The 20833-nt window shown below is 48.2% G+C and overlaps 1 protein-coding gene across 3 annotated transcripts in view; it reads left to right on the forward strand.

The window, feature by feature from the left end:
- The window catches only part of TEP1 (telomerase associated protein 1), a 38200-nt gene that overhangs the window by 6269 nt on the left and 11098 nt on the right, over nt 1–20833 (forward strand). For 2 of the 3 annotated variants that reach the window (XR_012377169.1, XM_073889732.1), the window contains exons 5-33: nt 565–726; nt 1150–1311; nt 1633–1710; nt 3907–4031; nt 4221–4378; nt 7677–7786; nt 8296–8386; nt 8620–8806; nt 11087–11255; nt 11882–12040; nt 12220–12297; nt 13276–13406; nt 13711–13770; nt 14677–14835; nt 15435–15611; nt 15835–15955; nt 16550–16674; nt 16936–17049; nt 17144–17261; nt 17420–17614; nt 17733–17908; nt 18007–18163; nt 18277–18456; nt 18887–18979; nt 19277–19409; nt 19565–19715; nt 19968–20101; nt 20322–20410; nt 20675–20789. Coding sequence is in view for 2 of the 3 variants with exons in the window: in XM_073889732.1 (XP_073745833.1) it covers nt 565–726; nt 1150–1311; nt 1633–1710; nt 3907–4031; nt 4221–4378; nt 7677–7786; nt 8296–8386; nt 8620–8806; nt 11087–11255; nt 11882–12040; nt 12220–12297; nt 13276–13406; nt 13711–13770; nt 14677–14835; nt 15435–15611; nt 15835–15955; nt 16550–16674; nt 16936–17049; nt 17144–17261; nt 17420–17614; nt 17733–17908; nt 18007–18163; nt 18277–18456; nt 18887–18979; nt 19277–19409; nt 19565–19715; nt 19968–20101; nt 20322–20410; nt 20675–20789 (3907 nt within the window). In the remaining variant the exon portion in view is untranslated. Of the gene's footprint in view, nt 1–564; nt 727–1149; nt 1312–1632; nt 1711–2637; nt 3053–3906; nt 4032–4220; nt 4379–7676; nt 7787–8295; nt 8387–8619; nt 8807–11086; nt 11256–11881; nt 12041–12219; nt 12298–13275; nt 13407–13710; nt 13771–14676; nt 14836–15434; nt 15612–15834; nt 15956–16549; nt 16675–16935; nt 17050–17143; nt 17262–17419; nt 17615–17732; nt 17909–18006; nt 18164–18276; nt 18457–18886; nt 18980–19276; nt 19410–19564; nt 19716–19967; nt 20102–20321; nt 20411–20674; nt 20790–20833 lie in introns of those variants that run through there. The other variant, XM_073889733.1, reaches the window with a different exon arrangement.

A 20833-nucleotide genomic window follows, 5' to 3' on the forward strand; every position in this document is an offset into this window, starting at 1 on the left:
TGAGATTGGGAAAGAATATAGTAGGGCTCATTTGTTTAGTAAGTACACAGGCTAAGTACACAAAGCTAGGCCTTGAGGGTCATTTCAACAGATATAATGAAACTTGGATCTGGCTTTTAAGGAGCTTATGATATTGTTAGGGAAGCAGAACACTCCCAAGTATCACATAAATGCCTATGGAGTAGTAGGTGGTGAATGTTTCAGAAGCAGAGAAATGGTGGGGGAGTGTTCTCTATGAAGCTTTGGAAGATGGCAGGTTTAATCAGCAGTTTGGACCCTGGGTAATTTTCAATAGACCTTGATGGTGGGAAGCCTACAATGTACCTGGTTGACTTGGGAGGTAATCCGTAGACTCAGAAGAAGCCATGATGCAAAGTTGGATAAGGGCTAGGTTATGGGGGATGTAGCATGCCAAGCCAGGAGGCTTGCGCTTTCTATTTTATAGACAATGTGAAGGGGTCAGGGAAGGTTTTATGCAGGCGGATTAGGCGAGCAAGTTAGTTTAGGACATGATGCTATGGAACAAGTGGCTGAGATGCCAACTCTCCCCACCCTGTGCCCTAGGCATCTCTGTACGCCAGGCAGCAGCTGAACATCCGGACTGTGGCCAACAAAGTGTTGGCCATTGCTGCCTTCTTGCCGGTCTGCCGCCCCCACCTGCGACGCTATTTCTGTGCCGTTGTCCAGCTGCCTTCTGATTGGATCCAGGTAGCCCAGTTCTACCAGGTATGGCACTCCGTTCCCTGAGCTTTGGCTCTCACTGGTTGCCTCTCCTTTGCTCATTGCATCCCTGTGGAAAATTCTCATCTGGTTTCGCTTCCCCTCCGCTGTCTTCAGCTTTGCTTCCCAGACAGGACAGCTTCTCCCCGGATCGGGTTGGGTTGCCCAGTAGGGAGAAGACAACTGAGAAGAGCTGCACCACTGTTGGAGAAAAAGTGGTCTTATTCTGGACCTCGTGTTTACGATGTAGGAGATGAGAATCGAAGTCTGCCAACTGGCCCAGGATCATGGAAATGATCACTTTAGAGCTGGGGCTGGAAACCACCTCCTTCTTCTCTGCTCTCATTTAACCTCGTGAAGTAGTCTGACCTTGTTTTAGAGGGTTGGTTTGTGTCTCACTCCTGATGGTCTTTCCTCCCTCTCTGGTAGAACCTAGCTGGAGGAGAGGAGGACAAACTGGTGCCCCTGCCTGCCTGCCTGCGTGCTGCTATGACTGACAAATTTGCCCAGTTTGATGAGTACCAGCTGGCTAAGTACAACCCTTGGAAGCACCGGGCCAAGAGACGCCCCCGCCCGCCTCCCCGCCCTCCAGTCAGTCCCTGCTCAACCTGGTCATTCATAGGCCAGGCCCCTTCTCTATGGAAAGGCGGGGTCGGGGGGGGCGGTCAAAGGAACATGCTGACCCTGGGGGATCGCACACTAAGCATCTTACATGTTCCTTCCACCAGAAATAAGGGAGTCAGAGAAAGGCAGAGGAGCCGAGTAGAGCTCAGGAAGCAGCGAGGGCAGGGCCTGCCTCTTTCTTGGCTGGCTTCCTTTTTGGTAGAGATGGGCTTTTGGAAAAATTGGAGTGGCTCTCTCCAAGGATGAGTTGCTTTTCCCATTTTGAAATTGCTTCTCCTGTCCCTACAGAAGACAGGGCGCCCATTTTCTGAGACACAAAAATATTTGCCAAGGTACCTTAGGCCTCTTAAAGATGAACAGAAGAAGGTGAGTGCCTTGTTCTGGGGTTCCATAGGTGCATGTAAAACCTTTTCTGAGCTGATATTTAGACATGGAGTTCCATTTGGTTTAGAAATACTAATGGTTGGGGTGCCTGGGTGGCTCAGTCGGTTAAGCGGCTGCCTTTGGCTCAGGTCATGATCCCAGGGTCCTGGGATGGAGCCCCGCATCGGGCTCCCTGCTCTGTGGGAAGCCTGCTTCTCCCTCTGCCACTCCCCTGCTTGTGTTCCCTCTCTGGCTGTCTCTCTCTCTGTCAAATAAATAAAATCTTAAAAAAAAATACTAATGGTGTGGTACGCACATGCCAATTTCCTACCTGGGGAGTTCTCAGTTGTGATTGTAGGGTCAGGTTTGAGAGCACTGGGAAAGGCTCCTTTTATTTCCCATTTTGCTCCCCTTGGTATTTACTGACAGACGGCATGTCCAGCTGGATAAGTGAGTTAAAAATGTATGAAATAGGAGCACATGGGTGGCTCAGTTGGTTAAGCATCTGACTCTTGATTTTGGCTCAGGTCATGATCTTGGGGTCATGGGATCGAGCCCTGCGTGTTGGGCTCCTCACATAACAGGGAGTCTTCTTTCTTTTTTTTTTTAAAAATATTTTATTTATTTATTTGACAGAGAGACAGCGAGAGAGGGAACACAAGCAGGGGGAGTGGGAGAGGGAGAAGCAGGCTTCCTGTCGAGCAGAGAGCCCGATGTGGGGTTCGATCCCAGGATCCTGGGATCATGACCTGAGCCGAAGACAGACGCTTAACGACTGAGCCACCCAGGCGCCCCAGCAGGGAGTCTTCTTGAGGTTCTCTCTCCTCCCTCTGCTTCCTGCCCACCCCCGCACATACACACACTCTGTCTCTCAAATAAATAAATAAATAATGAAATATCTACCTTCCATAGGAGGTTTTAAAACCGAACCAAACCTTTTGCATTAATGACAAATAAGGCACTGCACTTTGTGGTTAAGAACATAGAATCAGGATTTAGACCTGGGTTTGAATCCCTCCACCAGCACCACTTGCTGGCTATGCAACCTTAGCCAAATGACTTACCCTGTCTTACCTCAGTTTCCTCAGATATAAAATGGGGATAATAGCAGCACCTCATTGGGTACTTCGTTGGGTTTTTGCGAGGATTAAATCAGTTATTGAATTTAAAGTATTTTTTTTTAAGATTTTATTTTTGTTAGAGAGAGAGACAGAGAGAGAGAGCACGAGTTGGGAGCAGAGGGAGAGGGAGAAGCAGACTCCTGCTGAGCAGGAAGCCCGATGCGGCACTTGATCCCAGGACCCTGGGATCATGACCTGAGCCACCCAGGCACCCTGAATTTAAGGTATTTCTTTTTTTTTTTTTTTAAAGATTTTATTTATTTATTTGAGAGAGCGAGAATGAGAGAGAGAGAGCACATGAGAGGGGGGGGGGTCAGGAGGAGCAGCCTCCCTGCTGAGCAGGGAGCCCGATGTGGGACTCGATCCCGGGACTCCAGGATCATGACCTGAGCCGAAGGCAGTCGCTTAACCAACTGAGCCACCCAGGCACCCAAATTTAAGGTATTTCTAACAACACCTGGCACTTCATAAGTGTTAGCTATCACCAACATCATTATTATTGAAATAGATTATTAGGAAAATAATATGGTGGTATTACAAGAGAACACATTCTCAGTTGGTCAACTGATCTTTTCTCTTCATCCTAATAATATATCCCAAACTTAGCTCTTCTACCATAGAAGATTCTACCATAGAAGATACCATAGAAAGCCAACTTCTTTCAGTTTTTTCACTCCTCACAGCTTGTATTGTGTTGATACTTCCATTTACCTCCTCCTCCAAGTCTCAGTGATTTAAATAAAAGCTGCTTTTCCTTTCCCTCCCTCTAAGAACAAGGTGTTCTCTGTTCATTCCATCCGCATCTTGTTTTTCATAAGCCAATTACCCCATGTTAACTATGAATAGTTCAATCTTGTGAACATGAAACACAGTGACCCCAAAGAGCTACTATGGTATGCTCGCTGCAGGAGCGCTTGTTGCTGGAGACTTTTGCCCCCTATTCCTACTCTGCCCACATCTTTTTTGGGGGAATAAATTACTTCATAGGTATAGGAGGTCTGCGGTTCTGATTTCTGAAGCAAGTGACTATGGTCGTAGATTAAATGACCACTGTGGGACTTGGGGGATATTTCCACAGTTTGAGGAGACCTACAAGGCAGTGCCAGAGAAAAAGAAGCAGCCAAGTTTCACTCTCAAGAAGCTAGTACGGCGACTGCACATCCGGGAGCCTGCTCAGCACGTCCAAGCCCTGCTGGGCTACAGGTGAGAAGACACACCCCGTACACCCCTTCCACCGGGGTGACCCCATGGCTTTTCAGCCTCCACGGCCCTGGCGCCTGTAGTTCTGACCCCAGCAACATTAGGGGCAAACACTGGCTTTGACCGACCTTTCCTTTTCTGAGTTATTTTCAGCTGGCTTTGAAATGATAAGCTTTTCCTCTTCTGTCCCAGGTACCCCTCCAACCTACAAATGTTTTCTCGAAGTCGCCTCCCTGGGCCATGGGATTCTAGCAGAGCTGGGAAGCGGATGAAGCTTCCTCAGCCAGAGACCTGGGAGCGGGAGCTGAGCCTGCGGGGGAACAAAGCTTCTGTCTGGGAGGATCTCATTGGTAGAGTAACTTTGACCACATATTCCCTTCCTCTCTTCCCCGTTCACACCTCTACATGTTGGACCCTGACTTAATTTCCATGGCATGATACAGTTATTCTCTTGCCTGGTGGTTGCCTCACTGAAAGTGATTGGATTTGTGAGGTTTGCCGTTGACCACGCCCAAGCGGACCAGTGGTGCCCGCTTTGAGTGGCACTGGCATCATAGGGAGATCATTATTCCCGATGTGGGTAGGTGATGCACAAGCCTTGATGAACAGGATGAAAGTGGTACCTTCTCTCTGATTTCACCTGTATCATACTGGCTAAGTCATCCAATCAAGGGAGGACTGGCATATTGGAATCTCCGCAGGAACCCGTAGTTAGGACATGGACATTTTAGGTAATTTGCCCATACTGATAAAGAGAAAAAAAAAATTAAATCGGGAGGCCTAAGTTATTTCAGTCTTCTGTTTGTCTCTTTTTGTTGTTGTTGTTAATTTATTTTTAACTCTACAAGGCTCTTTTCTGTTCTGTCTTTTTTTATGTCCTCTTACATCTTTAAAAATTTCAAGTCAAGTTCTATCTGTTGAAAAACGTCTTGCTGTAGAGTTTGTGACTGCTTGAGTTTTGGAGACTTCATATTTTGGAGCTTCAGAAGCCCCGTTTTTTTTTTTGTTTTTTTTTTTTAATCTCTTTCTCTGCAAACTGCCACGTGCAGATTGTGCTCAGGGCAGCCTGAATTCTCAGCTGCTCATCGGTCACTGCCCTCACTCTGTGGTTGTCGCTGGGGGTGTAGGCATCAGAATCACATGGGAATTAAAACACACACATGCACACACCCATGCGGGACAGCCTCTTCCCCAACATTTGATGCCTTGGGTGGAACAGGATAAAGTAGCAGGGATGGCAGCCAGGATGTATAGCTGATCCTGGTATGTGTCATCTCTACTTCCTCCCTCTGCCCTTGAAAATTAAAACTGTGTCATTTATCTAAGCTGAGTTTTTTTTTTTTTTTAACTTCAATAGAGCTTTTATTTTATTTTTTTTCATTTGCATGTAGTTTAATATTAATGGAATCATAAATGTTCTAGGCAGTAAAGATTTCTTTTTTTTTTTATTATGTTCAGTTAGCCACTGTATAGTACATAATTAGTTCTTGATGCAGTGTTCAACGATTCATTAGTTAAGTGTAGGCTGAGTCTAATGCCTGTAGTCTAATCCACTGGTCTCCAGAGTTTTTTGATCATATATTGCAAAAAAAGTTTTGGAATTCATCAGAAATGTGTATATATAATTTAAAGGCTTTTGTATATGTACTAAAGAATTATGTACTTTAGGAAATACATAAAATATAATTATATAAATATAGATCTGAAAGTATGTATAAATAAAATATAAAAAATATAAATATATGAATAAAATATAAGACAAAATGTAGTTAGATATACAGACCCCTCTTTGGAGACCGCAGGGCTCATTAATAACTCATTAACAGTTTTTTTTTTATTTTTTAAATTTATTAATTGCCAGAGAGAGACAGCGAGAGAGGGAACACAAGCAGGGGGAGTGGGAGAGGGAGAGGCAGGCTTCCAGTGGAGCAGGGAGCCCGATGCGGGGCTCGATCCCAGGATCCTGGGATCATGACCTGAGCCGAAGGCAGACGCTTAACGACTGAGCCACCCAGGCGCCCCTTATTAACAGTTTTTTTTTGAATGAAATCAGTGAACTTCTCAGTCTGAAGGATAAATGTTCAATTTATTTATATGATATTGGACTTAATTTCTTATCTAAATGATCTAGAACACCTCTCATACGTAGCAACAGTTGAGAACAATTTATGAGCTGACAAAGGATGTAATAGTTTATGAGTTGTCACCCATCATTTACATGGTGTACACAACCTAATTGTTCTATACAGTTTGTGAACAGAATTATGACTTGAGAACCGCAGGACTTCCAGAAGGCTGGAAGCTTCTAGCTGTAATTCAAATGAGACTTACATCACCTTAAAAAAAGGCACCACCATTCTCTTGACAAAAGCTGCTGCTAATGCCTGGGGTTGGGGCTGGGGACTGATAGGCCATGTCTCTACAGTGGTCCGAATGTACCTCTGGGGGTACCCAGGAAAAATATCACACCTCCTAGTTATGGTTTCCCTCGTCTAAAAGAAAGGATTTCCTCAATATTTAACCATATAGATCGCACCCCTGTGGTCACTTAGTCCGTGTGTCGTATGGTACACGGCACATATGAGAGTTCAGGTTTGTGGAGGAAGAGTAGGGGTTCCACAGTACAAGGGCGTCCACAGAGCCCCTCACTCTTTTTTGGTTTCTGCATAATGACTTACCAAACTTATCCTTGAATTATAAGTGGATTTAGAATTATTATTCACTCTTAACTAAACTAACCATCTAAAATGGACATAGGCCTTAAAGACATTATTATTAAGAAACTATGATTTGAAGATGATACTAATATCACAGGACAAATGGACAATATGAAAGTGATGGGGTGAAATTCTGCTTTAGCGCAAGTCTTTTTCATTTCAATGAAAAATAATGACTATTTAATCAGATCTCACAAGAAGTTTGCCAGAAAACTTAAAAATTACCAGGAAGATTATTTGAAATACGAATTTACATACACTGTTATTAAAGGTGAACCTAACCTTAGGTTATGTTGTGCCTCGAAATATTAACCCGATGATTACACTTCACATATACAAGTTATAAATAAATACACATACACTAGGAAATTTCACGTTTCACCATCTAAAATGTTTGGAAATCATTACTCTATATTAGAGAACATTTTTTTTAAAGATTTTATTTATTTATTTGAGAGAGAGAATGAGAGAGCGAGAGCACATGAGAGGAGGGAGGGTCAGAGGGAGAAGCAGACTCCCTGCTGAGCAGGGAGCCCGATGCGGGACTTGATCCTGGGACTCCAGGATCATGACCTGAGCCGAAGGCAGTCACTTAACCAACTGAGCCACCCAGGTGCCCTAGAGAACATATTTTGCCAGTTGAACCCAATCTCGTGGCTGGACCAGCAGACAAAATAGTAATAGGAGTTGTTTATTCAATAAACAGCCATCTCGTAAACAATGTTCTATAAATCTTGCTCCACACTTTAGACCAATCCTGTTTTTTATCTTTCCAGACCTCTAAAACATTTTGAGTAGGGTAGATCATATGTTAATACCTCACTCCCTCCATCCTGAATTTTCTGTGTGGCCTCTGAACTTCTTGCTCTGGTCTGACCTCTCTCACTCAACCTTTGTCTGCTTTCCTCACCCTGTGCCTGACCTTCCACAGACCACGGGAAGCTTCCCTTCATGGCCATGCTTCGGAATCTGTGCAACCTCCTGCGGGTTGGGATCAGTGCCCGCCACCACGAGCTTGTACTCCAGAGACTCCAGCATGAGGTATGTATGAGGGGCAGGGGGACTGGAGGTGGGTGTGGAGATGCTGCTGCGTCTTCCTCGTGGCTGGGGAAGGTCATGGCCACGAGCTGTTTTCCATGTGGGCTGTAAACAGGTATGGAGATATGGACAGGGGGGAGACAGATCTGGGGAGATAAGCCCCAGAGATTCAAGTATAAGAACTTCCTTTGGATCACTGATTTACCAAGAAGAGGCACTTTTGTGATGTAACTGACTTCAGAGGGAGTCTGATATAAAAGAAACCAGTCTCCTTCCATTACTTGCTCTCCCTTCTTTCCCTCTTCTCATATTCTCACCTGACAGCTTTCTTTTTTCTTTCTTCTTCTCCACCTTTCTCTGTATCTCTTCTCTAATATCCATTTTATCCTTCCTCACTTTCCCACAAATCTAATAGAGTGGTTATCTCGTATTCTCGGTCCCCGAAGGCCCCTGAGTAGCCCCGCCCCCATACTCTCTGATATGTTGCTCATGACCCCTCCCTTGCTTTCCAGAATTCGGTGATCCACAGTCGGCAGTTTCCATTCAGATTCCTTAATGCCCATGATTCCATCAATAACTTTGAGGCCCGACTCAAAAGTAAAGGTATTATCATCTATCTTCCGAATCCTGTTTATCTCTCGAGTCTGAGAGTAGATGAACTAGGAGCATTGGTATTTTTCAGCCTCTTGCCTTCCAGTCTCAGGGTGTGGGGTGGGCAGAAGTCAGACAATTGCCAGCTCAAGGGTCAGGGCTTAGGACAGGTATTGGTGGGAGAACATAAGGAGGGAACAGAACCTGATAGACATTGACTCACTTACTTACCTGTTGCCACACAGCATTGCCACTGCCTTCCAATACAAAGCTGATACGTTTGATAATGACTAGAAACGCAAAAAAGGACAAGAATTGGACATATCGGAGGTATCCTTACAAACCCAGTCGTCGGCAACTTCGGACAACAATGATGATACCGGTGATATATGAGCAGCTCAAGTGGGAAAAGCTGAAAATACAAAAGGCCAGGTGTGTGCGTGTGCGTGTGCGTGTGTGTGTGCGCGCATGTGCGTGTGCATGCTGTGCCATCTGGGAACAAAGGGTGGGCAAGAAGAGGTGTCCTTACAGGGCTTGGGAGTCATCTGGGAACCCCGACTTTTATACTGTGAAGACATGCTTGCCCCAGTGGCTCACTGTCTTTGTATAGCAAACCTCGCCTTTAACATTGTCCTATGGAGAAATCATGAGAAAAAAACTATATTTGGGCCTCCAGTTTATTATCTGGGATTGTTTTATTGGTTTCTGTGGGTTCTGTGAATCTGTGCAGCATTCTCCTTTCTCTTAGTGTAGGCTGGTGTTCTCTGCTCCTGCTATGGTTCTGAGTCTCTTTCTTCTCCATGATATCTGTTCTTTTTGTTTCTCTCTCTCCGTGTCTTTATTTTCTGACCCATTTGCTTTCTTTCTTTCTTTTTTTTTTTGTTTATACATATAAAGATAGTTATCACCGAGCAGGCTCAAAGTCAGACATAAAACCTGTTCTGTAAGGTTGATGAAGTCAGCACTCTGTCCTTTAGAGGCTTCAACAGGATCTTCATTCCAGACAAATGCAGGGCTCATCTAACCTACTAATGAATCCGTGGCTGAACCCAGGGCCACTTAAAGGTCAAGCCTGGGGTCCAGTCCAAACAACATGCCTTCTCTGGCCAGTTCAGCAGCCACTAGCCACACTTGGCTATTTGGAACTGAGATGTGCCAGATTTTCAGGACAGTATGAAAAAGGATGTAAAATAACTCCTTTGTAACTTTTGTATTAATTACATGTTAAAATGAAAATAGCTTGATATGTTAAATCAAATGTTATATTAAGTTAAATTCTCCTCTGTTTATTTTTACTTTTTTCCTCTGGCTACTAAAAACTTTTATTAGTTACATGTGTGATTTTAATTTTGTTTCATTAATTGTAACTTAATTCTATTGGATAGCACTGGCAGAGAATACTGAATTTTCTAGGTTAAAAACATTATTATGAAAAAATTTTAAACATGCACACAAATAATGAGAATAGTATAATGGACTCCCATAAAACTGTTAGCCACATTCAGTGATTATCTAGGTTTTATCACAGTTCTTTTAGTGGTCCCTTCTTTTTTATGGGAAGGTGTTTTTAAGAACAAATGCCGAATAATATGATACATTTTATTTCATCCCTTCTTATTTCACACGTGTCTCTTAATACATTTTATTATGTAGTTAGAATGTCATTAATATACCTAATAATTATACTAATAATTGCTTGGTATTATCCTTTATTATCTAGTCCATATTCAAATTTCCCAATCATCTCAAAAGTATGATTTCACAACTTTATTCAAATCAGAATCCAAATAAGGCATACACATTACATTTGATTATTAAGTCTCTTTATATCTCTTTTAATATTTTCATTGTCTTCATGCCCTTGACTTTGTCAACCTCCTCATGGTGTCTTCTAACTTGTTTCTCTATTTCATGTGCTGAGGGCATTAACTCTGAAGGCTTATATAGCTTCAGATTTCACTTTTTTTTCCTTGCAAGAATATTTCATAGGGGATCCTCTGTACACTGTGAGACCACCAGACTTTTTTTTTTTTTAAACCTCGTAATAAGATACAGGATCAGGAAGCACCAAAGATCGGGTGGTCCTACTCGTCGTGATGCTAAGACTGATCCATGCTTTTAAGTGATTATAGCCTGATCTCTTCACTGTAAGTTGATGGTTCATCCATTGGTGATCTTTGCCTGAACCGGTTCTTTCATTAGCAGTTCTAGAGTGGGAGTTTTCTATCATTCCCCATATTTACTAGCTGGAACTCTAGAAAGAACCTGTCCTATCAACTTAAACTATTCAGTTACCCTGAAGTAAAGATTCTACTGGAAAGGTGGGATGAATGTTCCCTTCTTTCCTCTTTTAATTTCCAGTTTTCAGAATAGGAGTTAGTATTTCTTTAAAATACAATTAAAGACTATGGAGCAGTTAAGTCTTGCCTCATGAAGTACGTATGGATTGATGTGGGAAGTGTGGCAAATGATTTCAGAGAGTGAGTCTCCAGATGACTTCCCCTCTTCTGCCATGAGAATGGGTTAGTAGAGGCCTTTGTAATGGAAGCCCGGAAGCTCTGCCCCAGTACCCCCTGCCGGCCATGGGGGTGGGCTGTGGCAGGGGCACGAATGCTCAGTACTGGAGTGCCAACTTCTCATCTTCCCGTCTGCCTCAAGGTGGCAAACAGAGAAACTCCTGAGCCCTTCTGTCTGTGCCTTTTCTGCCGGCAGACGGGGAAAATACGATAGTGAGATGTTGGCTCGGTACCAGCAGGCCCTGGAGACAGCTGTGAACATCTCCGTGAAGCACAACCTGCCGCTATTGCCCGGCCGCACCATCTTGGTCTATCTGACGGACACGGGGACGGATGAGCTCTGTCGGAAGAGTAACCTACAAGGGGTAAAAAAAAAAAAAAGTTAAAAGGTGGGGGGTTAGTAGGATGCTGGGGATCCTGAAAGCTATCTTGTTCCCAGACACGGTTTTCCCAAGGAAGTACTCAGAACTGAAATAAATGGCATGCATTTGCTTCTCAGTATCGGACCTTGGTTTCTAAGGACAGTTCCTAGAATGTGGTCTCAAGCCTGTTCATGGATTATCATACTTCTGTATTTCACATTTGGCTGGTACTTAATTCTCTCTATATTTCTGTCACCAAAATATATCTCATTTTTATTTCCCTACATCCCAGTGTTGAATGTGGGCAGGAATCCTGGCCCTTCTCCACCTTCCTCCCTGGCCAGCTCATCCTGAGAGCTGCTGAAGCTGTCCCTTCCTAACTGGGGATTTTGTCCCTTTTCCCCAACCAGTGGAGGTATTTGACCTCCAGGGCTGGATGGGCAATGGTGGGTTTCAAAATAGGGGAGCTGGGGCTCCTGGCTGGCTTGACTGGCTTAGTTGATAGAGCATGCAACTCTGGATCTCACGGTGGTGAGTTCAGACCCCATGTTGGGCATGGAGCTTACTTAAAAAAAGCAGGGGGGAGGGGGAAGGGGAGCTGTATTTCACTGTGATGTTTGTCCAATCAGCCCCCCATAAACTATGTGCTGCTGCTGATTGGGATGATGATTGCACGGGCGGAGCAGGTGGATCTCTTACTGTGTGGAGGAGGCACTATGAGGACTGCAGTTCTTAAGGCAGAAGAAGGCATCCTGAAGACTGCCCGCACGCTCCAGGCTCAGGTCCAGGTCAGACACCCACCCCCACCATACAAAAAGGCAGGAAGGACCTGGTGCTGGACACAGCCTGATAAATCAGGAAAGGCTTGGATATAGACAGTTCTGAAGATTTCCCAAGCAGAAAATGGTGTTTGTTGCTTACTGACCATCTCCTGTGCCAGCAAGGAACATGAGACTCTTTCCTTCAGGATTTGGGTGAAGAGGGTGAATGGTCCATGAACACTTTTGGGAAGTACCTGCTGTCTCTGGCTGCCCAAAGAGTTCCTGTGAGTACTTCCCAGTCCCTGAGAAACCCTTGCCCCCTTCTCACTTTGCCCCCCACAACTGATGGCTCTGATTTCTCAGAGGTTGTCTTTCAAACTACGTACACTACCCACCTCCACTCCCAGCTGGTTGTAGCACCCTGCCCAGTGGTATGCTGCTAAATGCTTCACAGCCAGCTCTCTGGAAAAAATAAGCTTTGTTTAATAGCATTTGCTAATTTCTATGGTGTTAAATACTCCTATCATAGCTGAGTTCAAGCTACCAGCGTGGTATCAGTGAACAGAGTTGGGAAGTGATGCTCAGTAGCACACATTACATGGTATTTCTATGATATAGATACAATAGATGTTAAGTAAGACCAAGAGTAGATAATGGTAAAATGTAGTAAAATAATTAGGAAGTGATGAGTTTTGAATATTTGTTGCCTTTATTTTTTATACAATTTAATGTTTAATAGTGGCCATGTTTAACAACTGGCTCACAAAATTACTAAAAAATTACTTTAATATTTTTTTAAAAGGATTTCACTTATTCATTGTTCATTTGAGAGAGAGAGAGAGCACAAGCAGAGGGGAGAGGTAGAGGGAGAGGGAGAAAGAGAAGCAGACTCCCCGCTGAGCAGGGAGCCCAATGTGGGGCTCGATCCCAGACCTGGAGATCACGACCTGAGCCGAAGGCAGACACTTGACCATCTGAGCCGCACGAGCACCCCCCTAAAAATTTATCAATCAGCTTCTGTGAGCCTGAATGAACCAGCTACAGCACACCACCTTCCTTCCCTCCACTTTCTTGCCCCTCTGTGTCAGGGTGTAGTGATTTCCTCAATCCTAAATGCTCTCTGGAGAGACAATTTCCATTCCCCTCGGAGCTGTCCCAACCCCCTAATCCCCAGGGAGCTCTTCCTTTGATATCCTGAGTTTATTAGCATTTCTTCTGTCGCTTTGCTCCCTGATCTCAGCCCCTTCCTTTTCATCTTACAGGTGGACAGGGTCATCCTCTTTGGCAACACTATGTGTGACAGACTGGTAAATGAGGCCAAGCAGCTTTTCTGGCAGCATGTGAATTCCAAGTGCCTCTTTGTTGCTGTCCCCCTGGAAAGGACATGTAGCATGTAAGGATGCTCAAACTTCTTGTCCAGTGCCAGAAGATAGGTTTCCAGACTTCCTCTCTAGCCCTACTGTAGTTTGGGACGCTCCCACTCACTAGGCACGTCCCTGTGTCTGCCTCTTAAGTACTAGAACCTTCTCTGCAGTCTTCAGCCTAGCTCCATGCCCCTTTGTGAGGGTCCACCCCAGCCCTAGCCTAGCATGTACCCCTATTAAAAGTGCAGAAGTGGGGTATCCATCCTAGAGAGCAGTGACTCTGTGTTCCTGGCACGGTTTCTGATGGGTAGTGGCTGCTTCTTCCTTTGCCAGATTACCAGATTCGAATCCCAATAACGTGACACTCTCAGGCTACACTGACGGGATCCTGAAGTGAGTACAGAATGGACACTGAAGGGATCGGGGGTTTTGTTAGAACATCTTTCAGAGATTACCTGGCTTCTACTCCCTTTACTTCTCTTTTTAAGCAAGATAGAAGCTTATTCCTCTTTTGCAGCTGTGCTGGTATAGCAGCAACAGTGCTAGAAGGGCCCAGGCACCTTCTGTCTTCTTGCTCCATCATCCTCAAATACTCTGCTTTCACCTCATGGCTCAAGACAGCTGCTCCAGCTCCAGCCCTCATTTTTATATGACATCTAGTATGAAGAAGGAAAAGGGACAGGGGAGGTTGCACTGTTTGCTTTTAAGGGAAAAACTCAAGAGTTGGTCACATTATTTCTATTCATTTTTTTAAAAATTTCTCTTCATTGTTTGTGGCCTCTGTTCCATTCTTGATCCAGAGGAAGTCTCATGCTAAATTTATTTATAGACACCAAATTTACAGAAATCTTTTTGCTTTGTCTTTCTCTCCATGTTCTCTCATTTACTTGTTTTCTCTCCTACCTTTTCCTTTGTATGCCTCCATTGCCCCCAGCTGCTATTATCATGCGCATTCCTCCTTCTCCAAGGAGCTTTTATGGCTGATACAGAGCTGATGGCCTTAATCTTTAACCTTTAATCTTAACCTTTGCCAGCCTAATTGCCCCTGACCCAAAGAAAGCCCATGATAAGCATGCATAGCAGGAGGGACTAGAGCTGGGTTTCTTCCCTCTTCCTTCCGCCCTTGGTTCTGCATTCTGGTTTATTTTAAGTCTACATTCCCTGCTTATGGTTGTCTCCTTAAGGAGCTCCAGTTAACTGGGTGACCTTCCCTAGCTACATCTTTGTCCCCTGACCCCTTGGAAGATCTGTTTCTGCCACTGGTATTCGCTCTTATTTATTCGGTCACATTTATGTCAGGTTCATTGCTGAGCGTGGGGCCTCCCGTCTTCTAGAACATGTGGGCCAAATGGACAAAATATTCAAGATTCCACCACCCCCAGGAAAGACAGGGGACCTATCTCTCCGGCCACTGGAAGAAAATGCTCTAAGCCCCTTGGCTCCGGTTTCCCAGCCTGGGTTAGTCTATGTTTCTTTGCCTTTGTGAATTGGGAGAGGCTATGGGCAGGTGGCTGCATTTCTGGCTGTTGAGATGCTGCTTGAGGTATGCTTCCTCTTTCCCAGGTAGGGATTTCTCTGACAGAGGAAATTGTCACATTGTGAACATACTCCTCTCTCTACTGGGGAAGGGGGTCAGTCTGTGAGGCGGGCTCAAGGAGAGGGCTCAGGAGTATAGGTTCCGGCTTTCTCATCACAGCTTTGCCAAATAGTAGCTTGAATCTTGGGCTAGTTGGTTTTCATTTCTTAAAGCTTTAGTTTTCCGATTAGTAAAATAGAGATAATGATTGTGCTTTCCTCACCGTGTTGTCATGAGCACACCGTGGGCAAATAGTAAGTGTCTAATAATCAGCTGACCAAGGAGGGTGCATGAGAAATGGCAAGTAGGGTTTAAGCTCCAGGGCTGTGCAGTTGAGGCTCTGAGGCCCACTGCACACCCCCTGCTGTCCGTCATACCTTACTTGTGCTGGCTTGTGCTGAAGGGTGATCACAGGCGCATCTGTGGAATTGGGTTGTGAGGCCCATCCCTAGACTGAGCCTAGGCCTCTGCTTACCCCCAGATGGCACAGCATCCGGCTTTTCATTTCCTCCACTTTCCGGGACATGCACGGGGAGCGGGACCTGCTGCTGAGATCCGTGCTGCCAGCGCTGCAGGCCCGAGCGGCCCCCCACCACATCAGCCTTCATGCCATCGACCTGCGCTGGGGCGTCACTGAGGAGGAGACCCGTAGGAACAGGTGAGGGGGCCACAGAGAAGAGGAGCCAGGTCAGGGACGAGGGGCTTGAGTGGTAGAACTGACATGCGTAGGGTGGAGGCTGCAAGGAAGGCTGAGAGCCTAGGGCTCTTTGGATGCTAACAAGAGCAGCCTGTCTCCGCTTTGCTCAGTTGTGAGCCATGGCCCTGTCTTCCTATGTGTACCTGTATCCCCTGATCTGATGCCTCCATAACCATGTCTGCAGACAACTGGAAGTGTGCCTGGGGGAGGTGGAGAATGCACAGCTGTTTGTGGGGATTCTGGGCTCTCGCTATGGCTACGTTCCCCCCAACTACAACCTCCCTGACCATCCTCACTTCCGCTGGGTAAGGCAGACAGCAAGGTTGGGAGCAGGGTCTGGGGAGGAAACAAAGGTTGGGGCAGGGGTGCAGAGAAGCCCCAGTGTGTCAGGAACCTTGGGACTGTGGACAGGCAGCTCCTTGACACTTGAAGTGAATCCCAGGCAGAAAATTGTGCAAGTGGCCAAATCCCAGATGAAGGGATTCCTTTGAGAAGTATCTTTCAGTTGGCCAAGGGATGCGAGAAGTAAGAGTGTAGGTCTGTTTAGGTTTTGCTCTCAGACATATCTGAGTTCTGATCTCCCTTCTGTCATTTACAGATTGCCTGACTCTGTGGGACATGGCTTATCCTAACCCAGCCTTAATTTCCCCATGTATCAAAGAGGAATGGTGGTGTCTATCCTGCAGGGTTACTGTGAGAATTGGAAACCTGTTTTTAAAAATGCTCAATGCATGACAGGCATTCAGTAAATGTTAGCTATTAGCTGTGTTTTATTGGCTTGTGTCTGGGGGGAGGGATCATTACTGAGATGCAGGAGGCCTGGGACCTTTGCAGGTCTCGAGGGAGGGGTTAGTGTGACCCGGGACCGAACCCATCTGTCCTCTGCCTTCTCCCCGCAGGCGCAGCGGTACCCTCCAGGCCGCTCTGTGACAGAGATGGAGGTGATGCAGTTCCTGGACCGGGGCCTGCGCCTGCAGCCCTCTGCCCAAGCTCTCATCTACTTCCGGGATTCCAGCTTCCTCAGGTACTGCTGTCGCCTCTGGGCCTTGCGGCTCGGTGGCCATATCTTCTCTCCCCGGCATTCAGAGTGTAGGAGGGAGGAGGCTGGAAGGGAGCACGGGGCTCAGAGAGCTGCCTTGTGGCACCAGATCAGCCTTGCTGCTGAAGCCAGCAGATCTCCCCACTTGTGGAGTTTCGGGGAACCACAGCCAGGTCTGATGGTTGGGGTTGAAGAGAGGCTGGGGTCTGAGCGTAGCTCCACTCTTGGGTTATCTTTGGGGGTCAGCTCTGTGCCGGATGTATGGAAATCTGACTTTACTTCTGAGTCTGAAGAGGCTGCACATCGGATCTCAGAACTGAAGAGCTTCCTGAACAGGCAGCAAGGGATTACCTGTCGCAGGTGAGCTAGGGGAGGTAGAGAGCCCCTGCAGGGAGCGATGTGGGGAGGGGAGCCAGGTGCAGTCTGACTCTGCTTGTGCTCACTTTGCCCACAGATACCCCTGTGAGTGGGGGGGTGTGGCAGCTGGCCGGCCCTATGCTGGGGGTCTGGAGGAGTTTGGGCAGTTGGTTCTGCAGGATGTGTGGAATATGATCCAGAAGCTTTACCTACAGGTCAGCAGGAGCACCCATGGCCAGAGGAGTGGAGAGGGGGTAGGGTGGTCTGGGTAGTCCTGGGTGGGAAGTAACTCAGTGGGGGTTCTGTGAGTTTTCAGGCCTGGGGGTCCTAAGGGCATGGAAACATTGTCAGTTACTGTCCCATTTGCCCTCAGCCTGGGGCCCAGCTGGAACAGCCAGCGTCCATCCCAGATGATGACTTGGTCCAGGCCACCTTCCAGCAGCTGCAGAACCCACCGAGTCCTGCCCGACCGCACCTTCTTCGGGACACGGTGAAGCAGCTAATGCTGCACCGAGAGAGGCTGAGCCTGGTGACTGGGCAGTCAGGACAGGGCAAGACGGCCTTCCTGGTACACAGTCTCAGAGCCCTGGGCAGGAGGAAGGAAAGGTTGTGTGGGCGAAGGAAGTGGGCCACATGGGGTCGTGCATGGAAAATGTGACTGTGTTTTCTCTTTGCTTTCCATGCAGGCATCTCTTGTGTCAGCCCTGAAGGCTCCTGATGGGGCCAAGGTGGCCCCCTTAGTCTTCTTCCACTTTTCAGGGGCCCGCCCAGACCAGGGTCTTGCCCTCACCCTGCTCAGACGCCTCTGTGCCTATCTGCATAGCCAACTGCAAAAGCCAGGCGCCCTCCCCACCACCTACCGGTGCGTATCCCCCATTAGCTGAGCCTTGTTGATGCCACGTGACACCACCCATGTATCTCCCTCTCCTCCTGACCCCGGTCCTTACCCTGCACACACAGGGGCCTGGTATGGGAGCTTCAGCAGAGGCTGTTGCCTGAGTATGCTCAGTCCCTGAAAAGTGGCCAAACTCTGGTGCTGATCATCGATGGGGCTGACAGGTTGGTGGGTCAGCATGGGCAGCTAGTCTCAGACTGGATCCCGAAGAGCCTTCCCCCGGTGAGTGTGAGAAGGAGGTGGGGGTGGGATGCAGTAGTGGGGAAGGGGGCCTCTCCCACATTGTCCTTCTCTTTTTCCTTCTATCTCCTTCTCCTTTTGCCCAAATATCACAGCGGGTGCATATGGTACTGAGCATGTCTACTGATGCGGGCCTGCGGGAGGCCCTTGAGCAGAGCCAAGGTGCCCATGTGGTGGCCCTGGGGCCTCTGGAGCCGTCTGCCCGGGCCCGGCTGGTGAGAGAAGAGCTGGCTCTGTACGGGAAGCGGCTGGAGGAGTCACCTTTTAACAACCAGGTTGGATGTAGGCCAGGGCCAGTGGGTGTGAGGACCCCGTGCAGCCCTGCTCCTTCATTTCTGAAGGAACTCTGTGCCAGGGGGAAGCTGTTGATAAGATAACTGGGAATCCTTATAATACCAGGCAGCCTTTTCCCCCTGGTGAATGGCCTCCCAGGGCCTGTCCCCGTGAGGGGAGGCGTAAGGCTGTGGTTATTGGGTGGGGTAGGCTGAACCATGGGAGCTTTCCGGAAAGAGAGGCTGGTTGGCAGAGCGGTGGAGGGAAGGGATGGCTGTGTTCTGAGGTGAGGCCATCAGGTGACGCCTGCTGGGGACTCTCAGAGGAGTCACTACCCTGCAGTGGGCTTGGCGTTTGCGGTGGAGCTCGGGGCTGAGGGCTGGCTGTGGCAGGCTCTCTGCTCCCCGTGCTGAGGCCCCTTTGTCTTGTCAGATGCGGCTACTGCTGGTGAAGCGGGGGTCCTCCCTGCCGCTCTACCTGCGCTTGGTCACCGATCACCTGAGGCTCTACACGCTCTATGAGCAGGTTAGTTGGGGACGTAAATCCTCACCCCTCATTTTCTCAGTCCTAATCCACTTCCCATTCTTCATTCAGCTTCTTTCACCCCCATCCCTCTACTTTTCCTACCCTCATCCTGCGCCACCTTGCGATCACCATTCCCCATGCTCAGCTCACCCCTACCCCCTTCCTCCCCCACCCTTTCTCTTCTTTTTTTCATCCTTTCCCATGGTTCCTCCTGCTGCCCACTCCCCTCCCCACAATGAAAGCTGCCTCTTCTCCTCCCCGCCCACTGACTGAAGCCCAGTCTCCCTCCTCTCCCAGGTGTCTGAGAGACTCCGGACCCTGCCTGCCACTGTCCCCCTGCTGCTGCAGCACATCCTGGGCACCCTGGAGCAAGAGCATGGCCCCGATGTCCTTCCCCAAGCCTTGGCCACCCTTGAAGCCACACGTAGTGGTCAGTGGTTGGGGTGGGATGGGAGACCGAGAGCGCAGGGGTTGGATGACATTGGCTCATTTGGGGTCTCAGTGAGTGGCGTGAGGAGGACCAGGTGTCATGGGATGGGTATGCTGTGTGGTTTGGTGAGAGCCTCAGAGAGCCGCGGTTTTCAGGTCTGACTGTGGACCAGCTGCATGGCGTGCTGAGTGCATGGCGGATACTTCCCAGGGGGTCCAAGAGCTGGGAAGAAGCAGTGGCAGCTGGTAACAGTGGGGACCCTTACCCCATGGGCCCATTTGCCTACCTCGTCCAGAGTCTGCGCAGGTACAGCTGCCCCCAGTTGAGCTCCCACCAACCTCCTGTGCCTTCCCGTCTTTGAGCCAGGGCCCCATGTGATCCTTTCTTCATCCCATCGTTCCCTGGGTATAGCCCCTGACACCTGTCTCCCAGGACCCGAATGGGCTGCCACTCAATTTACCACTCTGTGGGTGGGCATGGGAGCCCACAGCTATGCCAGGTGCTCACTGACAGGCCTACCCCCCGCCTTCCTGTCCTCTTTCCCTCACATGAGGACAGTCTGCTAGGGGAGGGCCCCCTGGAGCGTGCTGGTGCCCGGCTCTGCCTCCCTGCCGGGCCCCTGAGGACAGCAGCTAAATGCCGATATGGGAAGAGGCCGGGGCTGGAGAAGACAGCACACATCCTCATTGCAGGTGATTGCAGCCCGAACTGGCCCAAACTGGCCCCAGGGCACTGAGAGTGGGGCCTGCACTTGGAGGCCAGGACCACCCACTGGTGCTCCCATTCGGCTGGCCCTCTTACCTGCCACTCCAGTGTGTGGATGGCTTTTGCTGTGACCTGTGGCATGCGATCTTTGGAGATGCTTTAGGGCTGAGCCCATCTCAATGTCTGTTCTGTGACCCACACCTGCAGCTCAACTCTGGAGGACTTGTGACCCTGATGCCTCAGGCACCTTCCGAAGTTGCCTACCTGAGGCTCTGGCAGATCTGCCTTACCACCTGGTTAGTCTCGAGATCCCATAGGCACCTTCTCCCAAGCACTGCTTTGACTATACTGAGACCCCAATCCCCCTTGACCACCACCACTGTCACCACTGCCATGACCCCTCTCTACCTTTCTCCGTCCAGTTTTCCTGCCCTCTCCCTCCAGGTCCTTTGTCCCAGCTCCTAGGTTGAGGTCCTGGCTGCACAGGCAGGGCCTAGAACTAGACTCTTCTTTCTCACCTGCTTCTTCACATCCTAATAAGTCCAATCTGACCTTCCCAGCTCCAGAGCGGGAACTGTGGCCTTCTTGCAAAATTCCTTACCAATCTCCATGTGGTTGCTGCACACCTGGAACTGGGTCTGCTCTCTCAGCTCCTGGAGGCCCATGCCCTCTATGGTGAGATAAGTCAGTGGCTTCTCGGAGATATTGGCCTCCTGGGT

This window comes from Callorhinus ursinus, unplaced genomic scaffold (assembly GCF_003265705.2).
Source record: "Callorhinus ursinus isolate GAN/ISIS: 27379988/994484 unplaced genomic scaffold, GSC_fseal_2.0 scaffold116, whole genome shotgun sequence".
In the NCBI taxonomy this organism is placed as follows: domain Eukaryota; kingdom Metazoa; phylum Chordata; class Mammalia; order Carnivora; family Otariidae; genus Callorhinus; species Callorhinus ursinus.